Source organism: Tachysurus vachellii, chromosome 1 (genome assembly GCF_030014155.1).
Source record: "Tachysurus vachellii isolate PV-2020 chromosome 1, HZAU_Pvac_v1, whole genome shotgun sequence".
Lineage (NCBI taxonomy): Eukaryota > Metazoa > Chordata > Actinopteri > Siluriformes > Bagridae > Tachysurus > Tachysurus vachellii.
Window position 1 is genome coordinate 38,606,940 of NC_083460.1, and position 21,405 is coordinate 38,628,344.

At 38.1% G+C, this 21,405-nt stretch overlaps 2 protein-coding genes across 2 annotated transcripts; both read right to left on the reverse strand.

The window, feature by feature from the left end:
- Positions 1–735: 735 nt before the first annotated feature.
- Positions 736–7,818, reverse strand: kiaa0895l. The gene is made up of 7 exons (XM_060886931.1): positions 7,664–7,818; positions 5,088–5,850; positions 4,334–4,477; positions 4,101–4,233; positions 3,528–3,833; positions 2,936–3,033; positions 736–2,853 (listed from the first exon to the last, which is right to left on the reverse strand). Exons 2-7 carry the CDS (start codon positions 5,811–5,813, stop codon positions 2,692–2,694), a joined length of 1,569 nt encoding a protein of 522 aa, XP_060742914.1. The 5' UTR covers positions 5,814–5,850; positions 7,664–7,818; the 3' UTR covers positions 736–2,691.
- A 1,729-nt stretch (positions 7,819–9,547) lies between these two features.
- Positions 9,548–20,735, reverse strand: nqo1 (NAD(P)H dehydrogenase, quinone 1). The gene is made up of 6 exons (XM_060886938.1): positions 20,580–20,735; positions 12,005–12,169; positions 10,848–10,978; positions 10,619–10,732; positions 10,243–10,344; positions 9,548–10,152 (listed from the first exon to the last, which is right to left on the reverse strand). Exons 1-6 carry the CDS (start codon positions 20,581–20,583, stop codon positions 9,850–9,852), a joined length of 819 nt encoding a protein of 272 aa, XP_060742921.1. The 5' UTR covers positions 20,584–20,735; the 3' UTR covers positions 9,548–9,849.
- Positions 20,736–21,405: the final 670 nt, after the last annotated feature.

Genomic DNA, 21,405 nt, shown 5'->3' on the forward strand with positions numbered 1-21,405 from the left:
ACGTATTTAAGCAAAGTAAAAAGTATAAACAACTCTTCATTTTACGTTTACATTTCAGTTTTTTCTTCATAAAAATACTGTGTACTGTTTACTGTCAAGTGTAAAAAATAAAAAAGGTTGGTACCCTTGTAGGACACAATTAAGAATTTAAATACCAACAATCGTATAGTGTTTTAGGGTTCATACCTGTTTTCAACTGATATGTTGTATGTAATAAAAGTTATTTTCTAATAACTCATACAGTTATGCTGTCTTTAGAATTCCTTTTAACCTGATATCCTGATTTTTACCATCAAAATGTACACCGACTTCCAAAAATATTGGCACTAAAAGTAAACGAAAATTAATCCTTGGTATAATCATAATCTTAAAGATTATGATTATACCAAGGATTAATTTTCGTTTACTTTAATGGTTTAAAACACTGGTTTAATCATTTATTATCCCTTTTATATACAAGATATTTAGTATTATATTATTATTAGATTATAATATTAGGTTATTAGAAAAATAGAATCATGTCATAAAGAATTTACTGTATATATAGAGATTTTCTTGAAAAATATTTTCTTTTCATTTTTTTCCCGCTTCAGTGGATTTAGGATATGGTGGATATTTATTACTTTGGAAATTATTTATTTTGTACCAAACTACTTAAAGATGTTTTTTTTTCTCTCTGGTTCAAAGCTGCCACGGGGGTGTAAACTTTTGAACTCAGTACTTCTCACGCAGTAAGACTGCTCCCATCTTTATTACTATAAAACAGACACAGGCCTTTAGGTTAAGTGTAGCATTTTAATAAATAATCTGAAAATCGCAGATTATTTAATGATCATGAAATGTGCAATATTCATGCAATACAGAAGATGATGAGTACTACAGAGTTTGTACTTGAACATGATTTCGAACTTTTTACAAACACACGATCACTACAGATGAGTTCGGAACCCATCGAAGGCACATCCACATCACTTTGCTGCCTCTCGTCCTGAGTCCGTCACGTGCCTTTGTGTGAATGTACGGCAGTGATGGAGCTGCAGGTTAGCCGACTCGTGGACAGGATTAAGAGACGGATGCTGCAGTCGTATCGACCTACATGTGCGCACGAGTCTCAATGGACTTAAAATACAGTGGATTTTCAATATTTATCCATAATGCAAGTTTTTTGTCTTGATATAAAACTCAAGTTAACTGCACTGTTTTTAATGCACGTGACCACTTGATATCATTTGATGCTTTCATCAAATGATATCATTGGTACCTTTTTTTTGCAATACTGTGTAAGGTGTATGATAACTAGGGATGCATCGATACTGATATTAAATCGACTATCGGTCAATACCGTGCTCATTTGCTGGTAAAAAAAAGTCAATATCCGATACTGTGTGCTACAATGTGACGTAAAGTGTACAGTAGTGTACATTAGTCATGCTAACGATGTAGCAGATGTTAAAAAATGACAGCGATCGGGATGTGTTTCATGATTAATGATAGCAATTAAAAGCAGACTGCAAACTGTGCTCTGTGAAACAACAAGGGAAGCATCATCTTCTAACCTGATAAAACAGCACGTAAACAGCATCCTATTAGAAAGCGTAAGTTCGGGCAATCTGAGTGCACTGAGCAGCGAGCGTGGTCGATAAAATGAGGTCAAGGAGCCATGAATTATGCACACACAAAAGTATTTGCGAGCATGGAGCAGTGAAAATGTGTGCACGTGAGCTCACACTTCTGTTAAGCAAGCTCTTTCGCCAGGGTCGAGGCACAATTCAATGCACCTTGAACTCATCTGTGATGGCCAGGCTCACTGATACGGCTCTCAACGCTTGACCCATGCACCCTCCCTCTAATAAAAACACTATTTAAACACAATTAGATGTTCATAACCAAACTCAGCATGACAGTAGCAACCAACATTAACAGAGATACGTTTGACTAATTTAATTACATAACACAAAGTACTCGCGGTGACTCTTTTTGGTATCTGTATCCGTATCAGTATCAACTAGCGAGTCCAAAAAAAAATATGTTTATCGATGCATCCCTATTTATAATAGAATTACTTGGTTAAAATCACAAACATTCAGTTTTCATTATGAATATACGAGGTAAAAAAAAAAAAGGAATAAATACTTGCATAAATACTGACAGTGGTTTAAAAAGCTCTAGCAGTGACTAAAACAGCATCACAGGACTAACAGTAAAATGCAGTGCTTTATAGCAGAACATGAGGTAAAGGAAGTGTGATTTTTTTTTTTTTTTTTTTTTAAATCTGCAAATCGCTACTCGGGTGCTTGTGTACGTCGTTTCATCAAACTTAATTAGAAAAAAATTATGAAAAACCCTTGAGCTTTCATTCACTTCCAATGATTAGGCTACAGCATTGATGTCAGGTTTCAGAGTTTCCAGATGTTTGATATTTTATCGGTTTAGAGATGTTGGCAAGCGAGAATCTCTGCAAACTGTAAACTCAGTTCAAGTGGCACTTTAAAGAAAAAAATATTAACACTGAAACAATGAGTATGATTAAGTGATGAGTAAATCACTCGATGTGAATTTTCACAGATGGTGATATAATCCAGGCTGTCGAACCTTGTTGTTTTTTTTTAAAATGGGGTAGCCTTTGGAAATGACCAAACAATCAAACTTGATACAGAAAAAAAGTCCTGTATAACCAAACCCTCATCCTCATCATGGAATGAGCTCTTGTAACTCAGCATCGTTCAGTTCGTTCGTCACAACGATGTGATCCAGCTGTTGCAGGTAACGGTCTTGGTCTTGCATGAAGTGAGGGATCCTGGTTCTCTGCAGGACCGCAAGATGACGAAGCCTTTCCACATCTTCATAGGAAACCTACAGGTGAGAATTTTTAAACGTTAGCGATTTGTATTTTGCGTACATACGTTTTAATGAATTCAGGGAAATCGAAAATGACCTTGCCCAGCGAGGCTAACATCCTGAAATCGATGTTTCTCCTGTGGCGTAAAATCTTTAGGATTCCGTCCAGGTAGACTTGATCTTTACTGAAACAGCCTGAAGAACAGCAACATAGTCTTTAACAACATAGTCCATATTCTGTTGGTTTATTGCAGTGTTTAAAATTAAAGTCTGTGGCAAAAAGTAGCAAGGAAAAGTTCCCTGAGATGATATGAAGAAACCTTGAGAGAGCGATTATAAATCACTTCACTAGATCTTTGTATGATAGGAAGCTCTGCTGTACAACAGGATTATATTTTCAGTCAGATGTTTATTTATCATTATTAGAAAGAGTCTCCAGTGTCAGTTTTTTTTTGACTCTTTAACTCAAGGTATATGATAATGTAATCTTTAATATAAGCGATAACAGAAAGATTGTTTTGTGGACATTATGCAACATAGCAATTCAGAAAATATTGAATAGAATTGTATATAATAATAATAATAATAATAATAATAATAATAATAATAATAATAATAATACTCTTTAACCAGAAGAACCATTTCTGCGATATGGAGAATTCAGTAAGCAGTAGTCTTTGATCCTCTACCTGGTTTTGAGGTGTCCGTTTGTCCCCGTTTGGCACGGAGACAGTACTCCCAGCGTACCGCAGGGTCCTGGACGAAGCGCGCAATATAACTGAACAGTTGGCTAAAGCTCATGTTGGCTGCATGGTACACGGTGTAGTAGAGAAGAGCAGCTCGCCACAAGAAGGGCTGTTTCCGCAACAGCACACTATGAATGCTGGCCAGTCCCTCCTCTGTCGGATTGGCTGGCTTCAATCCAAACTGCTTCCTTCCGGTGGCAGTGGCCCACGGCTGCATGCTGTTATTCACGCCGCGTAAGTAATGAGTACCTGAGAGCAAGAATTATAGCAGATCAGCAAGAACGTTACAAAGTGAGTCAGAACTTAATACTAAAAAATAAACAGGAGAACATTTTCAGCTCCACATGCCTTTAAAAAACTTATTCAAAGTTTAAATAATATAGTGAACACTTTTACTGTATGTACTGTAATACTGTGTTACAACGAAGGCCAATTAGTAGCAGACTTAATATTTAGGTATGTAGGTAAATATTGTAAATAAAGTACGTGAGCTTTGGAAATCATTTCGTTTCATACCAATCTCATGTCTCAGCATCCCTTCCAGCCAGTGCTGCCGCGCTCCGGACAGGTTTATGGTTAAGGTCGGCCTGCAGCTCTCCACCATCATGACAGCCTGAGACAGGAGCTCATCAGACAGTGACACCACCACCTGCACAGATCATATCACACACGATGACTAAAACTGTGTTGTGAATATAAGAAATAGTGCAGGTATGCTCAGGAAATGTGGATAACAAAAACACACACACCTCACCCACGCATCCCTCTTTCTGTAAGTACTTGCGCACCGTCGCCCACACTCGACTCTTGGGCAGCACGCTTCCTCCGGTGATTTCTTCAAAGTTCTCGTAGGTACCAAACTTCCTCAGGACGCACTCCATGATATTAACTGCCTGTGAAAAAAGCGAGCGGGATCGGAATCGTATTGTTTTATATCTTTCTCGTATGTCAAGGTATTTGGATATAAGTATAAAATTATTTAATTATTTTTTTAAATTATTTTTTTCGCTGCAAGTTCTAGGAGGTGGAATTTTTATGCAAGACACTGCATTCTTTTTGCTTTCTCACTGATTTCTTTTGACAGTTTAACTTATTCTTGAGAAGTGAAATAAACAGAAGTCTTAGAGCAGCTGCTGACTTCTATCAAAACAAAAGGAAAAAAGTTTACGCACCCTTAATTTAATTTATAGCAACAAAACTTGTATGATCGCTGTTTTTTTTATTTACCACAGGATTTTTCAGGACAGGGATCCCTTAACATATTTCATAATTATTAGATCAGTAATGCTTTCTGTTTCAAAACCTTCCGCCATCCACAACAAATCAGGTCCAATTTAAAGGACTACGTGTTTTTGAGTTACTGAGATTTAGATTTTGGATTAGATTGACTGGAGTTCTTCTAGAACTAACATTATTTACACCATTTCAGGGTTAATTACATAGCATTACAGTGTAATACTGTCATACTGCTATACCATGACAAGAATATCTGTGTTGACATACCTGGGAAAGAAAGAGTCCAGATCCTTCTTTATACTTCTCCAGGACACTAACAGGCTCCGGCGATGTGTACTCAAACTGGGGCTCGTACTTATAGTCTGACTGGAAAAAATGCTGACGCTCCTGTTCGAGATTTATAGGCCTCAGAGCCACAAGTAAACAGGGCCCACGTGGTGTAGAAGGTATAGGTACGGGTGCAGCCACAAGCCCCCGGGCAATATGCGGCAGGGATGTAGCTGGCCGCATTCGCCCTCTGCTGGCTCTGGGTTGCGCCGTGGAGTTTACAGTACAAGTACTTTCACTACGCCGCATCCAGCCTCCTGGTCCCAAACTGGGACTCGTGAGGCTTCGCGTGGGTGGAGAAGGAGCACCGTAACGCCATGGAGGCTGCACCACTTTCTTTTCACACTGATTATTCGTCTTACGCTGCGGTTTGATCTCCAGGCTGACTGGCCTTCGAAGTTCTGTCCTCTTCACAGATACGTCCAGTTTCTCAGCTTTTCCACTATTTCCACCTTCAGCTCCCTTAACACTCTGATCCACTGAAGGGCTACAGGGCCCGTTGTGATGCAGCCTGTCCCTTTGGTTGATAGCGTTGATTTTTGCTCTTACAGGGACAGGGTTGGGTTTCTCTATATTGGTATCTGCTTCTTCAAAATCTCCCCGAGTGGCCTCCATGTCCTCCCCATTAGCCCTCTCCACACAGTTCTCACTCAGATCCAGCACCATCGCAGCAAGCGCTCCTCACTCAGGACACGCTGCACACCTAGACACAAAAGGATGCGCACTTAACAACTTTTCACTATTAATGAAAACTGAAGAGTAAACCCAGACACGACTATTCAGACTCCAGGATTTCCAACAACTTTGACTTTTTGCTTCATTGACATGTGACGTGCCAGGATTATTTTATGACCATGAATAACAGCAATGCCATTGAAAAAAGTGAAGATGCCTAGAAAAGCCATACTAGTTGTTTTTGGTGAATTTTGCTCATATTTGGAAAGTCTTTGATTTTGAAGACACTGGATCTAATTGTAGCTTTTCTCATTGAAAATAATAAGAAGCAATTTCTGGAAACTGTCTATAGATTCAGATTAAAACTCTAGAACAAAATAAGTGATTACGTTGACATTTTTCTTGTATCCGTCTTCATTACAAAAAAAAAAAAAAAAAACGGTAAAAAGTGCTTAACTAATATAGACACACTTACAAAATCTCTTCACTTAATGCTATTCTAGAGGCTGTCTAGGTGTTTTTTTAGAGGCTGTCTGTTAATCAGTCAAACAGGCTAACAACATATCGTTAAGAAGATACGTTATTATTATGGTTACAATAAGTGAGCAGTAAATCGAATTGCTTTGAAATTAGTTTAACAAAGTTACAAACAATTGTGCGTCGGCTTTATGGACCCACGGAGTCCGTATTGCTCTACAAAGCTACCTCTAATTTGAACGATTTAATGCAAAGGATTAATTATCATAGATGACTTCAGAGTTACTGTCTGAGTGGAGTTTCACATATTTTCCCAGGAAATTGATATTGGTATTGATACAGTATGTGTCTGCATGATACCTAGAGATGGACCGGTTTCCCATCCAGGGTGTATTCCTGCCTCACATGGTACAGCTTCTGGATCCACCCTGATCCTGACCACTAAATAATATGTTTACTGAAGATAATTGAAGAATGATGGATAAATTTGGGATACAATTCTTTTACATGTTAATGGGACATTTAAAAAGAGTGTTGGCGTCAATTTGCAAATCCATTTCTAAAAGGAGAAACTGCACCTTGCTTCCGTGCAACAAACTTGGTTTCATTATCCGTGCAATCTTGAAACTGATGTCTCATTAAACTGACTCGGTTGAATATTAACACACATAGGATATGACCGCACAACCTTCTAATTACTAGGACAGAACCTTGCACAAAGCTGTGACTCCTTCAGCACCAGTTTATTGTGATTTTATTGCTAAACTTTTCATTCCAGCCAGAACTTTAAATCATTAAAGTTGCAGAAGGGCTTAAACCGCGTAGAATTATGCGCTGTACATTAGGATTTATAAGAAAGTGTCCCTTTTGGGTTTATCTCTTTATCAGAGATCAGCACTATGAAGTATCACAGGAAGAGAAAGGCTACTGATTACAAAGGGACACAAACAGAGAGAGAGAGAGAGAGAGAGAGAGATGCTCTTTGTCACTATGTACTCGGGGCAGCATAAATAGAAATGTAAGAAATTAGAATCGAGTTGTGAATTCGATTTCCAACAAGAGACTGAAAGAACTGTACAATATCAGGTGTAAACTCAAGAGACCTGAACATTATAATAGACAGGTTGGAACTATAAGATCTATAAGTAGGTTTATTATTATTATTATTATTATTATTATTATTATTATTATTATATTTTTTTGGATTAAATCATGATAAAGATCCAGGCATTTTTATATAATAGAAGCATTAAAAAAGACATAGCTAAGGCAAAATCCATCAAATCTCTTCTAATGATCTCGGGTGTCCAACATTTAAGCCATGCATGAGAATAAAGAATAAAACAGTGATTATTGTGACATACCGAGCAGCGTTTTCTTGATACGGCCAATGACTAAAGCTCGCTTAATTCATGGTCCGTTGCCATGAATAGATATCAACAGCGGACGCTTAAACTTCCGGTATGGAGGAAAAAATAACGGGACGGAACAGAAAGCGCGAGCTGCGCTTTAGCGGATGGCTGTGATTGCGTTGGAACAAATGACGCGCTGTTGGCGCAGCTCGGGCACGAGCACGGCGTTAAGGCGTAATGACGTGACTCTGCGTGCACTCGTCGAGCCCCGCCCTCTCTGTTTCTGTAAACACTTATGGAGTTTGTTCATGTAGGAATGTTCATGAACACTGTATTGATCAGTTATTCATCCATTTATTATAGATAGATAGATAGATAGATAGATAGATAGATAGACAATCTTAAATATCTCAGATAGATAGATAGATAGATAGATAGATAGATAGATAGATAATCTTAAATATCTGAGATAGATAGATAGATAGATAGATAGATAGATAGATAGATAGATAGATAGATAGATAGACAATCTTAAATATCTCAGATAGATAGATAGATAGATAGATAGATAGATAGATAGATAGATAGATAGATAGATAGATAATCTTAAATATCTCAGCTAGATAGATAGATAGATAGATAGATAGATAGATAGATAGATAGATAGATAGATAGATAGATAGACAATCTTAAATATCTCAGATAGATAGATAGATAGATAGATAGATAGATAGATAAATAGATAATCTTAAATATCTCAGCTAGATAGATAGATAGATAGATAGATAGATAGATAGATAGACAATCTTAAATATCTCAGATAGATAGATAGATAGATAGATAGATAGATAGATAGATAGATAATCTTAAATATCTCAGCTAGATAGATAGATAGATAGATAGATAGATAGATAGATAGATAGATAGATAGATAGATAGATAGATAGATAGATAATCTTAAATATCTGAGATCGATAGATATACAGATAGATAGATAGATAGATAGATAGACAATCTTAAATATCTCAGATAGATAGATATACAGATAGATATACAGATAGATAAATCTTAAAAATACAATTGATTATTAACTTAAACCAAAATAATTTTGTAAAGATTACAGAATATTTATATTTTTGTTCTCTGGTATTTTAAGTTATTAAATTATTATTATTATTATTATTATTATTATTATTATTATTATTAGTAGTAGTAGTAGTAGTAGTAGTAGTAGTAATTTTCAGAAATAGTATCATTCAATGAACGGCTTTTTATTGGTCATTTTATAGTATCTGTTCCTAAATATTAAATTCTATTTTGTATTTAATAAAATAAACGCGTTTAAAACAAAGGAATTAATCACTTAATCAAAGAAGGAAATATAAAAGCAGAGCTAGGACTACAGTCTTGTAACTCTTTATAAAGACGCTAGGGGGCGAGTGAGAGCTGTAACAAATCAAATATTTCTGAAGTAAGTTATTTATATTTTAATTCAGAACTGTTCATATGGACTGAATTCACTAAACTAGCATTTGATAAATACCTAGATTAATTTAAAAAATTAATTATTTTGAAATATATTTAAAGCAATTGCTTAACCCTATTAAAAATATAATAGGGTTAATTTATTAAAGGTTCAAAGAACCTTTACAACCTTTACTGAGTGTAATAATTAAAAATATATGATTGCAGCATATTTTTTAAAAATATATTACTTTTTTACTTTCTCTCTACATATTTTCTTTTCACTTGGAAATACCTGTAATAGCTGAGCGTGTGAGAGGTGTTTGTATTTCAAATCCTTGACTGAAGCAAAGGAACTTTGCCCCAGCATTGACAGAAATTTTTGATTCCTGAAGTAGATTTACACTATACACAAGATGACAAAACATTCAGTTTGGTCAAAGGTTTACTGTGTTACTGATCAAAGATCAGAGAGGTCAAAACAATGACATGTATACTGATGAACCCATGGAAAATCTACAGTACATCTACAGACACAAATGCTGCATTACAGTAGTACATTTATAGCCCTTACTATTTTTAGAAATTTTACATTAATATATTAGCAGTAGTTTAATATAATAAATTTCAAACTAAAATCTTCACATTTAAGTTTAATTTTGTGCATCTTTCTGCAAATTTATGACTCTGGAGAAAAACTGGAGTTTGTTTTATCAGACGGTGTGGACGGCTTCTTATTCAGCCTTGGTCTGGTTGTTTGGAGGAAGAGGTTTTCCCAGGTGATGTGCTGTGGTCAGGCCATATGGTTTAGATGCAAACTCCTCCTTCACCTCTGGCCGGAGTCTGAACCCTGCCTGGAAGCTAAGATCAAACAGCTCAGTGGGTGCAAAGGACAGAGGCTTTTCATCCAGCAGTCCTCCCAGTCTAGCCTTCCATGCCTCCAGCAAGGCCACTCTGGCTTCATTAGGAGCATGTGCAGGACTCCAGAAGATCTGAGGGGCCAGTACCTGAAAACCACAGAAGCGCAGAACTCCACTCTGCACAAAAGATGTTAATTACTTAGTTGTTCTGTTACAAGAACGACTGAATACTAAGTCTAATATCTACACAAAAAATACATATTTCACCTGTAAGGGCCACAGTGCAACATTGATGTCTCCGTTAAGGCCGTCTGGCAGGTACATGGACTCCATTCCTCCAGTAGTGAACGACAGGATGGCCTTTTTATTCTATAATATACATTAAACAGGATTAAATATGATTTTGATCTGCAAAATAAGTTCATTAATCCCAATGAAATATATATAAAATTAATAAATAAAAACACAATAAATAAAGAAACAAAGAAAAAAAGAAAAAGGAAAATTAAAAAGAAAAAAGAAACATAAAATGACAACAAATTAAATTATTTTTTTTACTAAAGATATTTTTGCAAAATTGAATAAAACTTATATAAAACTTTAAAACTTTATAGAAATGTCTTTTAGCATGTACATTTCAGACCTTGAAAAAGCCGTTGTCGTAGAGGTTCTGTAAACTGTAGGCGAATCCCTGAGTCAGCACTCGGTCTATCCACCCTTTCATTATAGCAGGGACATTGAACCAGTAAAGAGGAAACTGCAATGATCCAAAAACTATTCATGATTTTGTCTGACATTAGGAATATAGCTAAAATGAGGGGACAAAACTGGGAGTGAGAATTGAAGAAAAAAGCTGGGGTACATGAAGAGACCTGGAAGATGACGAGGTCAGCCTGCTGCACTTTACGCTGCTCTTCTACAATGTCGTCACTCAGCCTGCCCTCCTTCCAGGCGAGTGCGGTCTCCTCATTGTAGCGGAAGTGCTCAGGGGTCTTCAGCTTCCCTGCGAGCAGGAAAACAATGTAGTTACAAAGCAGGCTGTGCAGATTCTTCTCCTTTTCAGGACTAACATAACGTCAACTCATTCACTGATAAACCTCAAACAGGAAGTGGTCATAAAATGGCTGAAAAACCTTTTTTTCCCCAGGAAAACAATAGAAGTGTTGAATTCTGTCTCAACTGTAAGCCACTTTGGACCAAAGCATCAAACAAATGATGGAAAAATTAATGTAAAAATGTATACATTAGGTGCTTTTTTGAATCTTTTAAACATGGAGGGTAAAAACATGGTGGGTAATTTTTATTTTTTTAAATAACAACAGATTAAATATTAACATTAAATGTAACAATAAAAACAAAAAGTCAGCTTCGTTCTTTAACTGGTGCAAATGTAATTAATTATTAAAAATATTTATTTAAAACATCGAAGATGGTGCATCTTATAAATGACTAAATATATTTATTTTTTAAATATAAATAAAAGATAAATATTCCATTGCCAATATTCCAACATCAAACTGTAACTTGATATTTTTGGCACTTTCACTAGTTCGTCTTTTGACATCCTAGTTTTGACAAACCAGTCTCTATTTTCTAGAGCGCGAGCTGGATTAGTTAGATAGTAGTCGATAGTCGATACTAGCTAGCTGGAAAGAGAGCTGGTGCAATTGTTACAGAATGAATTTGCTCATGTCATTTTCTGTAAACAAACAAACAAACAAGCAAAAAACCCAATGCTTAGAGTGAAGGCACTCTTTCAATTCAATATATTCGAAGCAATAAGTAAATAAATCATAAATTTATTATTTATTGCTTCTGACGATTCATGCACCCATCAACAGATATAATTTATATTTCTTAGAAGTAAATTGTACTTTAGCTTTTTTACATGACCAGACCTCACCAGACCTCATATCCTAGGTATAGCGTTATATATTAAATATTTAAGCAAAAAAGTGTTCATTTCTCTCCCTCAGCCCCTGATTTACAAACACTACAGCACCTTTATTGATCTCAAACGTTTACTGACCTTTGACATCATCCGCTGTAGCTACAGCTCGGAAATTCATGGCGTAGAGATCTGACACGAGGACCTTACAGCCCTGGTCGGCAAAAGCCTTCACAGCCGCATCCTTTACCGCACAGTTAAAAGATTTAGGGCTCTGGTGTGCATAAACAATCAGAACCGTCTTTTCTGTGAAACACAAAGAACACAGAGACATGAATCAAACCTGAAGCAGGTTTTCAGACCTCCTGAGTGTTTGGATCTGTACATCTTTTTGCACCTAGTATATTATATATATATATATATATATCTTCTTCTTCTTTCGGCTTTTCCCTTCAGGGGTCGCCACAGCGAATCATCTCTCTCCACCTAACCCTATCTTCTGCATCCTCAACACTTGCACCCACTAGCTTCAAATCCTCATTAATTACATCCATATACCTCCTCTTTGGCCTTCCTCTTTGCCTCCTGCCTGGCAGCTCCATGTCCAACATTCTCCTACCAATATACTCACTCTCCCTCCTCTGAACATGTCCAAACCATCTTAATCTCGCCTCCCTAACTTTGTCCCCCAAACGTCCAACATGGGCTGTCCCTCTGATGTACTCGTTCCTAATCCTGTCCAATCTTGTCACACCCAAAGAGAACCTCAACATCTTCAGTTCGGCTACCTCAAGCTCTGACTCCTGTCTCTTCTTCAGTGACACTGTCTCTAAACCATACAGCACGGCCGGTCTCACCACTGTCCTGTACACCTTCCCCTTGATTCTTGCTGATATTTTCCTATCACACAGAACTCCTGACACCTTTCTCCACCCACTCCAACCTGCCTGCACTCGCTTCTTTACTTCTTTCCCACTCTCTCCATTACTCTGGACTGTTGACCCCAAGTACTTAAACTCCTGTACCTTCTTCACCTCTTCACCCTGTAACCTTACTATTCCACTTCCCTCCCTTTCATTCACACACATGTACTCAGTCTTACTACGACTGACTTTCATTCCTCTTCTCTCCAGCACAAACCTCCACCTCTCCAGGTTTTCCTCCACCTGCTCCCTGCTCTCACTACAGATCACAATGTCATCTGCAAACATCATCGTCCAAGGATACTCCTGTCTGACCTCCTCTGACAACTGGTCCATCACTATAGCAAACAGGAAGGGGCTCAGAGCCGATCCCTGATGCAGTCCCACCTCCACTGTGAACTCCTCTGTCTGACCTACAGCACACCTCACCACTGTCCTGCTCCTCTCATACATGTCCTGCACCACTCTGACATACTTCTCTGCTACTCCTGACTTCCTCATACAGTACCACAGCTCTTCTCTTGGCACCCTGTCATACGCTTTCTCTAAGTCTACAAACACACAGTGCAACTCCCTCTGACCATCCCTATACTTCTCCATCAACATTCTCAGAGCAAAAATTGCATCTGTTGTGCTCTTTCTCGGCATGAAGCCATACTGCTGCTCACAAATTTCCACCACCTTCCTTAACCTAGCTTCCACTACTCTTTCCCACAACTTCATTGTATGGCTCATCAACTTTATCCCCCTATAGTTGCTGCAACTCTGCACGTCACCCTTATTCTTAAAGATCGGCACTAACACACTCCTTCTCCATTCCTCAGGCATCCTCTCACTTTCTAATACCCTGTTGAACAAACTAGTTAAAAATTCCACTGCTGCCTCTCCTAGACACTTCCAGACCTCTACCGGGATGTCGTCAGGACCAACTGCCTTTCCACTTTTCATCCTCTTCAAAGCCTTCCTGACTTCATCCTTTCTAATCTTATCTACTTCCTGTTCCACAGAGTTCACCCCTTCTACTCTTTTTTCCCTATTTTCCTCATTCATCAGCTCCTCAAAGTATTCCTTCCATCTCCTCTGTACACTCTCCTCACTTGTGAGCACCCTTCCATCTCTATCCTTAATAATTCTAACTTGCTGCACATCCTTCCCATCTCGATCCCTCTGTCTAGCTAACCTGTACAAGTCCTTCTCTCCTTCTCTAGTGTCTAACCTAGTGTACAACTCATCATATGCCTTCTGCTTGGCCTTAGACACCTCCCTCTTCACTCTGCGCTGTAACTCCTTGTAATCCTGTCTATTCTCTTCAGTCCTGTCCATATCCCACTTCTTCTTGGCTAATCTCTTCCTCTGGATACTATCCTGAACTTCCTCATTCCACCACCAAGTCTCCTTATCTTCTTTCCTCCTTCCAGATGACACACCCAGCACCTTTCTCCCTGTCTCCCTGATCACTTCTGCTGTAGTTTCCCAGTCATCCGGCAGCACTACCTGACCACCCAGAGCCTGCCTCAACTTCTGTCTAAATTCCTCACAACATTCCTCCTTTTTCAGCTTCCACCACTTAGTTTTCTTCTCTATCTTTGACCTCGTCCTCTTACAGACCATCAGAGTCATCCTACACACCACCATCCTATGCTGTCTGGCTACACTCTCTCCCACTACCACTTTACAGTCACTAATCTCTTTCAGATTGCCTCTTCTACAAAGGATGTAGTCTACCTGTGTTCTCCTACCTCCACTCTTGTAAGTCACTCTATGTTCCTCCCTCTTATGAAAATAAGTGTTAACCACAGCCATGTCCATCCTCTTAGCAAAGTCTACTACCATCTGTCCTTCAAGGTTCCTTTCCTTAACTCCAAACTTGCCCATCACCTCCTCATCACCTGTGTTCCCCTCACCAACATGTCCATTAAAATCCGCTCCTATCACCACTCTCTCACCCTTGGGAATACTCTCAATCACCTCATCGAATTCACACCAGAATCTCTCTTTCTCCTCTGACTCACAACCTACCTGCGGGGCATAACCACTAACAACATTCAACATCACCCCTTCAATCTCTAACTTCAGACTCATCACCCTGTCTGACACTCTCTTCACCTCCAGAACATTCCTCACAAACTCCTCCTTCAGGACCACACCTACCCCATTTCTCTTACTATCCACACCATAATAAAACAGCTTGAATCCTGCTCCTATACTACGAGCCTTGCTACCCTTCCACTTGGTCTCCTGTACACACAGTATATCCACCTTCCTTCTCTCCATCATATCAGCCAGCTCTCTACCTTTCCCTGTCATAGTACCAACATTCAGAGTCCCTATTCTCAGTCCTACACTCTTACCTTTCCTCTTCTCTCTCTGTCTGTTCACTCTCCTCCCTCCTCTACTCCTTCGACCAACAGTAGCCCAATTTCCACCGGCGCCCTGTAGGTCAACGGCGCCGATGGCGGTCGTTGTTAACCCGGGCCTCGACCGATCCGATATGAAATTCTTACTGACAATTCGCATGGTTAGATTTGGCAATGTTTTATGCCGGATGCCCTTCCTGACGCAACCCTCTCTATTTATCCGGGCTTGGGACCGGCACAGAAGTCACTGGACTGTGACCCCCATGGCTAGATTTTATATATATATATATATAGTGATGCCTCGAGATACGAGTTTAATTCGTTTCGTGACTGCTCGTATCTCAAAACAATTTTCCCCGTTTAAATGAATTGAAATCCCATTAATCCGTTCCAGCTCGCAAAATTCCACTCCAGTTGTTTTGTTTGTGTTTTGAATATGAAAAATGTACAGTACCTGTATTTATAAATGACAAATATTGTATAAAAACATACAGTAATAAAAGAGAATGTTAAAAAAAATAAACTGGTTTTACTTTACGGAAGATGGCACGGAGGTTGAGGGAGGAGTAAACAGGAGGAATTTTGTCTTGTAGGTACACTTTCGCTTTCGTTCACTTACTCGCTACTGTGCACTCTTAATGCTACTTTACACTTAAATGGAACTTAACTAAACTTCACTAAAATTAACAAACTCAAGCATCGCGTTAGTTCTGGCAGGCCATGTCGTCAAGCGTGCATCAGCTGTTAATCAGCTGTCCACGACGCGCACCAATCCGGTTACGACATCCATATTACCCGACCATTTAAATTCCCATTCATAGAGCCGCTCTAGCGCTTCGTTGCTGCCGCGATCTAAACTCCCTCCTCCAACCCCGACTCCACCATGCCGGAACCTGTGTTTGTTGTACCAGTTTACGTCATAAATCTCCACATATTTTTCTCTCTCTCTCCCTCCCTCTAATTATTTAATTATTTATTTATCCATTCATTCATTTATTACTTTCCAAAAACACGTAAGCGAGCAAATCTAATACTATGCATGCTTAGTGGTTCTTTTATACGGGGGTTTATTCTATTTTCTAGTTGCTGCTCCCCGCGCTCTGACCATGCATGCGCACGGATAGGCGCGTGGATTTTTGTCCAGAACAGAACCATAACCGCGGGGCATGGTAGCTTAGTGGTTAGCATGTTTACCTCACAGGGTTGGGGGTTCGATTCCCGCCTCCGCCTTGAGTGTGTGGAGTTTGCATGTTCTCCCCGTGCCTCGGGGGTTTCCTCCGTGTACTCCGGTTTCCTCCCCCAGTCCAAAGACATGCATGGTAGGTTCATTGACATCTCTGGAAAATTGTCCGTAGTGTGTGAGTGTGTGAGTGAATGAGAGTGTGTGTGTGCCCTGCGATGGGTTGGCACTCCGTCCAGGGTGTATCCTGCGTTGATGCCTGATGACGCCTGAGATAGGCACAGGCTCCCCGTGACCCGAGGTAGTTCGGATAAGCGGTAGAAAATGAGTGAGAGTGAGAACCATACCGCCAACACTAACTGTATGCATATCATCTAATAAATTCTCATTTGACAAAGTGGTCCTGACAGAACTGAAATTCTCTTAACTTACCTGAACTTAATTGCTACAATTTCTGTTTTCTTTACATTAATTTTGCTTAATTTTCTTCATCGCTTTTCTCTTCACTTGTTTTTGCCTTTTTTCCCTTTCCTCACTAACATCTGCCGGTTGTTTTAATAAAAACCTGTCCGGTCGGCATATCAGATGCGGTGTAGTCGCACAAGTTCAATTTATTTAACGGATCCAACGCTTAAAACGGATCCGAAAATTACGGATCTGCAGATGGTCGGCACCTCATGCAGTGCCTTTGCAACTCTCCATAGGAAATGAATGACTTCCTGTTTATCGGCTGTCGTTTGTCGTGTGCAGTGGAAAGGCGGCTTTAACCAAGTGAGACGCGGGAAGCTGAGGCGGGGGAAACAGAGCACAAGTGGTTGTTGGGGATCTTTGTTGCGGCGGCGGCAGCTCGGATGCTCGTATGTCAAAAATTTGCTCGTATAAATCGTATGTCAAAGCACTCGTATCTCGAGGCATCACTGTATTTATAAACATCCACTGACCCTGAATGATGATCTCAGTATAGATTCGTTCAAAGATCTTATTCATCTTATATATTTCAAGATTTGAGAGGCTTATTATCATGTCGAGAGGTTTATTTTCATTATAGCTTCTGAAAAATTCCACAAAAGATTTATAATAAATCATTGAATGATTGACCTAACAATACACAAATTTAAAATTTGATGAGATATAGCGGTGTTTCGCTAGGATATAAAAAAATTCATAAAAGAATAAGAATTAATACATAATGATGACAAAAGGGAAAAAACAAGACTTGTATGAAAAGACACATTTAAATTAATTTTAATAAATAAATAACTGAGTGAAGACAAAAAAGGAACTAAAATAAAAAAAGACAACTACTTTAAATAAAATAAATAAATAAAAGCAAAACAAATCACAAAATAGCTAAAAACAGTAAAAAACTAAAAACTAAATAAATAAATAAATAAATAAATAAATAAATAAAAGAAAGAAACATAAAATGACAACAAATGAAAAAAATGACTTTTTTTAATAATAAATCATTGAATGTTTGTGACGTAACAATACACAAATTTAAAATTTGATGTGATATAGCGGTGTCCCGCTACGCTACAAAAAAAAATTCAGAAAAGAATAAGAACTAATACATAATGATGAGGAGGTGTTCAAAATGTGTGCATCTGATTTATAAAATGACAAGACTAGATAAGCATTAGCTCTCTGCCCAGGCTTTCACTGGTGTGGTGTAACCCTTGGGGCATTTTATATTACAATATGCATTTAGCTAGGTGTTGTTCTCTGTAAATGTTTTGGAATCTGACTAAGTCTGAGGTAAGTGTTTTAAGTGCTCCCTTAAACCAGGGCTTAAAGATGTATATTAATATAATCATATGCTAGCTCAAGAAAAAATGAAAAAGAAGTGCATACTAATTATATTTTTAGACATGTTGTACTGTCTATACAAATAGCACGTATTAACATATCCCTGTGTGTATACTATTCTTATGCACGCAACACCTGCAATAACTTTATTTATTTATTGTACTTATATCTATATATTTATTTGAACTTGTTCCTTTGTACATTTTTCTTCTATGTGCACTTCCGGTAGATGCTAAAGGCCATTTCGTCCCTGTATATGTCCCTGTACTATACAACGACAAAGTTCTGTCTATCTTAGAAGAGATTTTTATTTTTTTTTAAATTCTGGCAGCATCTACTAATTCAACATATTACGATACACTGGCGTACCAAATCGAGAGCCTCATATCGAACAATACCCCATTCTGATACACATCTAATATAATAATAATGTTGTGGACTGCTTGGCTATACGTCACATGGTTCCTCATTGTCTTTTGCCTTTGAATGCAGAAGAGTCACCACAGATATTGAAAAATATGGATTTAATATTAAGTTGGTAGAAAGATGCATTAGAGGATTTGATTTATTATTTTTTTCTATGAAAATTTTAAAACACAATTTAATAAAGACTCTGATGCTGTGCCTATTGTTCTGAATAGTGCATACAGTGCAACGTGTATTTTTATACCACATCACTATTGAATTCTCAAATCTGATTGAACATGATAATTCAAACAGACTTAAACAACAGATGCAACTTTGAGTCATAAACAAGTACACGTAGGAGTATTATTAATTTGGACCTAATGGGGTCTGTCAGTGGAATGTTCAGGAATAAAAGACTCTGGACTGAAGTACCAGGAAGAGCAGCACAGGGGGAACATGCAAACCAGACAAATGTAGGAATCAAACCCTCAACCCAGGAAGCAAACATGTTAACCACCATGCCACCATGCAAACCAGAGCTCCATATGGCTCTCATGAATATTTAAATACTAACTTTAATATTAGGAATACCTTTCTGTAAATACATAACCTATAATCCTAATTAAGATCTATTTAATTCCAGATGACAGAGTCAAAATTTTCACCCTTGAACTCTTTCATCTCATTTGTGTAGCATGAGCAGACTAATCTCCATGAGACTCCAGATCACGTGTTGTCGGAAATTTTACCTAGAAAACACATTCGAGACAAACTGAGGCATCCATAGAGGCAAACATACAGACTTTTACAAATGGTATTAATTTCTAGAGTCAGACTAGTCAGAAAGTGATTATTGCATTTCTTTAAACATTTCTATATCGTTTCTATAGCAACAACATACACAGGAACCCGTAAGGTAGCTGACACGTATAAACATAACTGATTAAACAGGTAATTTGTGAGGAGCTGAAGTTTTCTGTGAGAAGATCTTGAAATTAGCATACATAGAAGGAGTCTCCATTGTCAGCACTTTGTATTTTCCAGTTTCTCAGTAAAATGATGAGCTGAATTTTCTTTTTGAGTAGAACTAAGAACTAACGTTTTGTAGACGTTCCACAATGTCAAACAATTATTTTACTCAACAATATTATTAGTAAAACGTATGACATATCGCTCTTTAGTTTAATCTTAAAATATTCTTGATATGAAGAAATTTACTACCAGTAGCAACAGCAACTCTATTTTGAACCATGCTGCATCACACCAATCCCTTGATAATTTTCCCATAAAAACATGTCTACTGAGTGTTTTGTCCCTTACAAATCGAATGACCAAGTTGTGTGTATGTAACATATAAAGACCCTTGAAAAAATGTTATATTTATAAAAAAAAAAAAAAAGTGTTGAAAAATTTTGAAGGTTACTATTCGCTATTATATACTATTACTATACATGTGTCCTTTACCTACAAGTATAGATGATACACAAAAACATTTTCATGATATACAACATAAGTAAGAACCTTAATGTTTCGTAACTGGATGGAAGCAGCATAAAACACTCTTGCATTTGGGATGGATTTAATTAATGTTACTAAAACACTGTAACATCTAATCAGCTACTTAATACTATACAAGTACCTATAATATGCCGATTATTAATGGGAGGTGTTTGGAGTTATGGAGTCAGGGCAATCTCCTTGGATGCAAGTGGGGAAAAATAGGAGAACACAAATACTGGGGGTGGGGAAGAGAGAGAGAGAGAGAGAGAGAGAGAGAGAGAGAGAGAGAGAGAGAGAGAGAGAGAGAGAGAGAGAAGACCCTTGAGCATTTTCAGGTGAGGAAAACAGATGCGCGCGCGCACACACACACACAATTCCAAATGCAATTAACTATATATATAAATAAATAAACTAACAGTTGTGTTTTCATGCATATTAGAATGCAAAGCTCAGAACTAACGTGATCAGAATAATCTAATCAGAATAAATCAAACCAACGCATTTTAAAGGCTTTTAAGCTTTTAGACTAAATAACTCACCCATTGTTGTTGTTCTTGTTAAGAGGTGTGTGGAGATCTTGTTGAGAGGTGTGTACTGCAGTCCTAGCAGGATGGAGAACTAGATTGAAAGTGGTTTGAGGAGATTGCAAACTTGTTCTTGAACAGGGATCGCGTGAGAAGTGCGTTCGAGATGTTGCGCAATCGGCGGACAGGAACAATGGAGAGGCGGGCGCTCGCTTGCAGGACACTGGGTTTGTAAATGGAGCTTTAAATCTAGGCAACAGTGTAAAGCTATCTCATTTATCACGAGCCTCCCTGAACACACACAAGTGTAGTTAAATCAACAAAGTGGGGAAGTAGTGACGCATGCAGTTGGTGAATTATTACAACTAATCCAAAGATTTAAAACAACGACGGCTTGATAGAGCTGTAGGTTACAAGGCATTAATGAAGAAACCTCACTCTCTGGCACACATATGGTCACGTTTGACTGGACGGCGTGTAGTCAGAAGATGGTCACGTGACATCATACCATCTTGTCCTGTTGGGACTCCTTTTAAAGTAAAACTTCCTATAAATGACCAGAGTGCTATTTGTACACTATATTTCCATAAGTATGTGGACACCTGACCATCACACCCAAATGTGGGTCTTCTACAAAATGTTGAAGCCATACAATTGTCAAGAACGTCTTTGTATGCTATGGAATTATGCAGAATTGTTCTTCGCTGGAACTGAAGGAACTAGGTCAAACACAAAGCAAGGTCCTGTAAGACGTTGTTGTTCAAGATTGGACTGGCCTGTCCAGAGCCCTGACCTCAACATTACTGTCCACTTCTGAGATGAAGTGGAATCCTAATTGTTA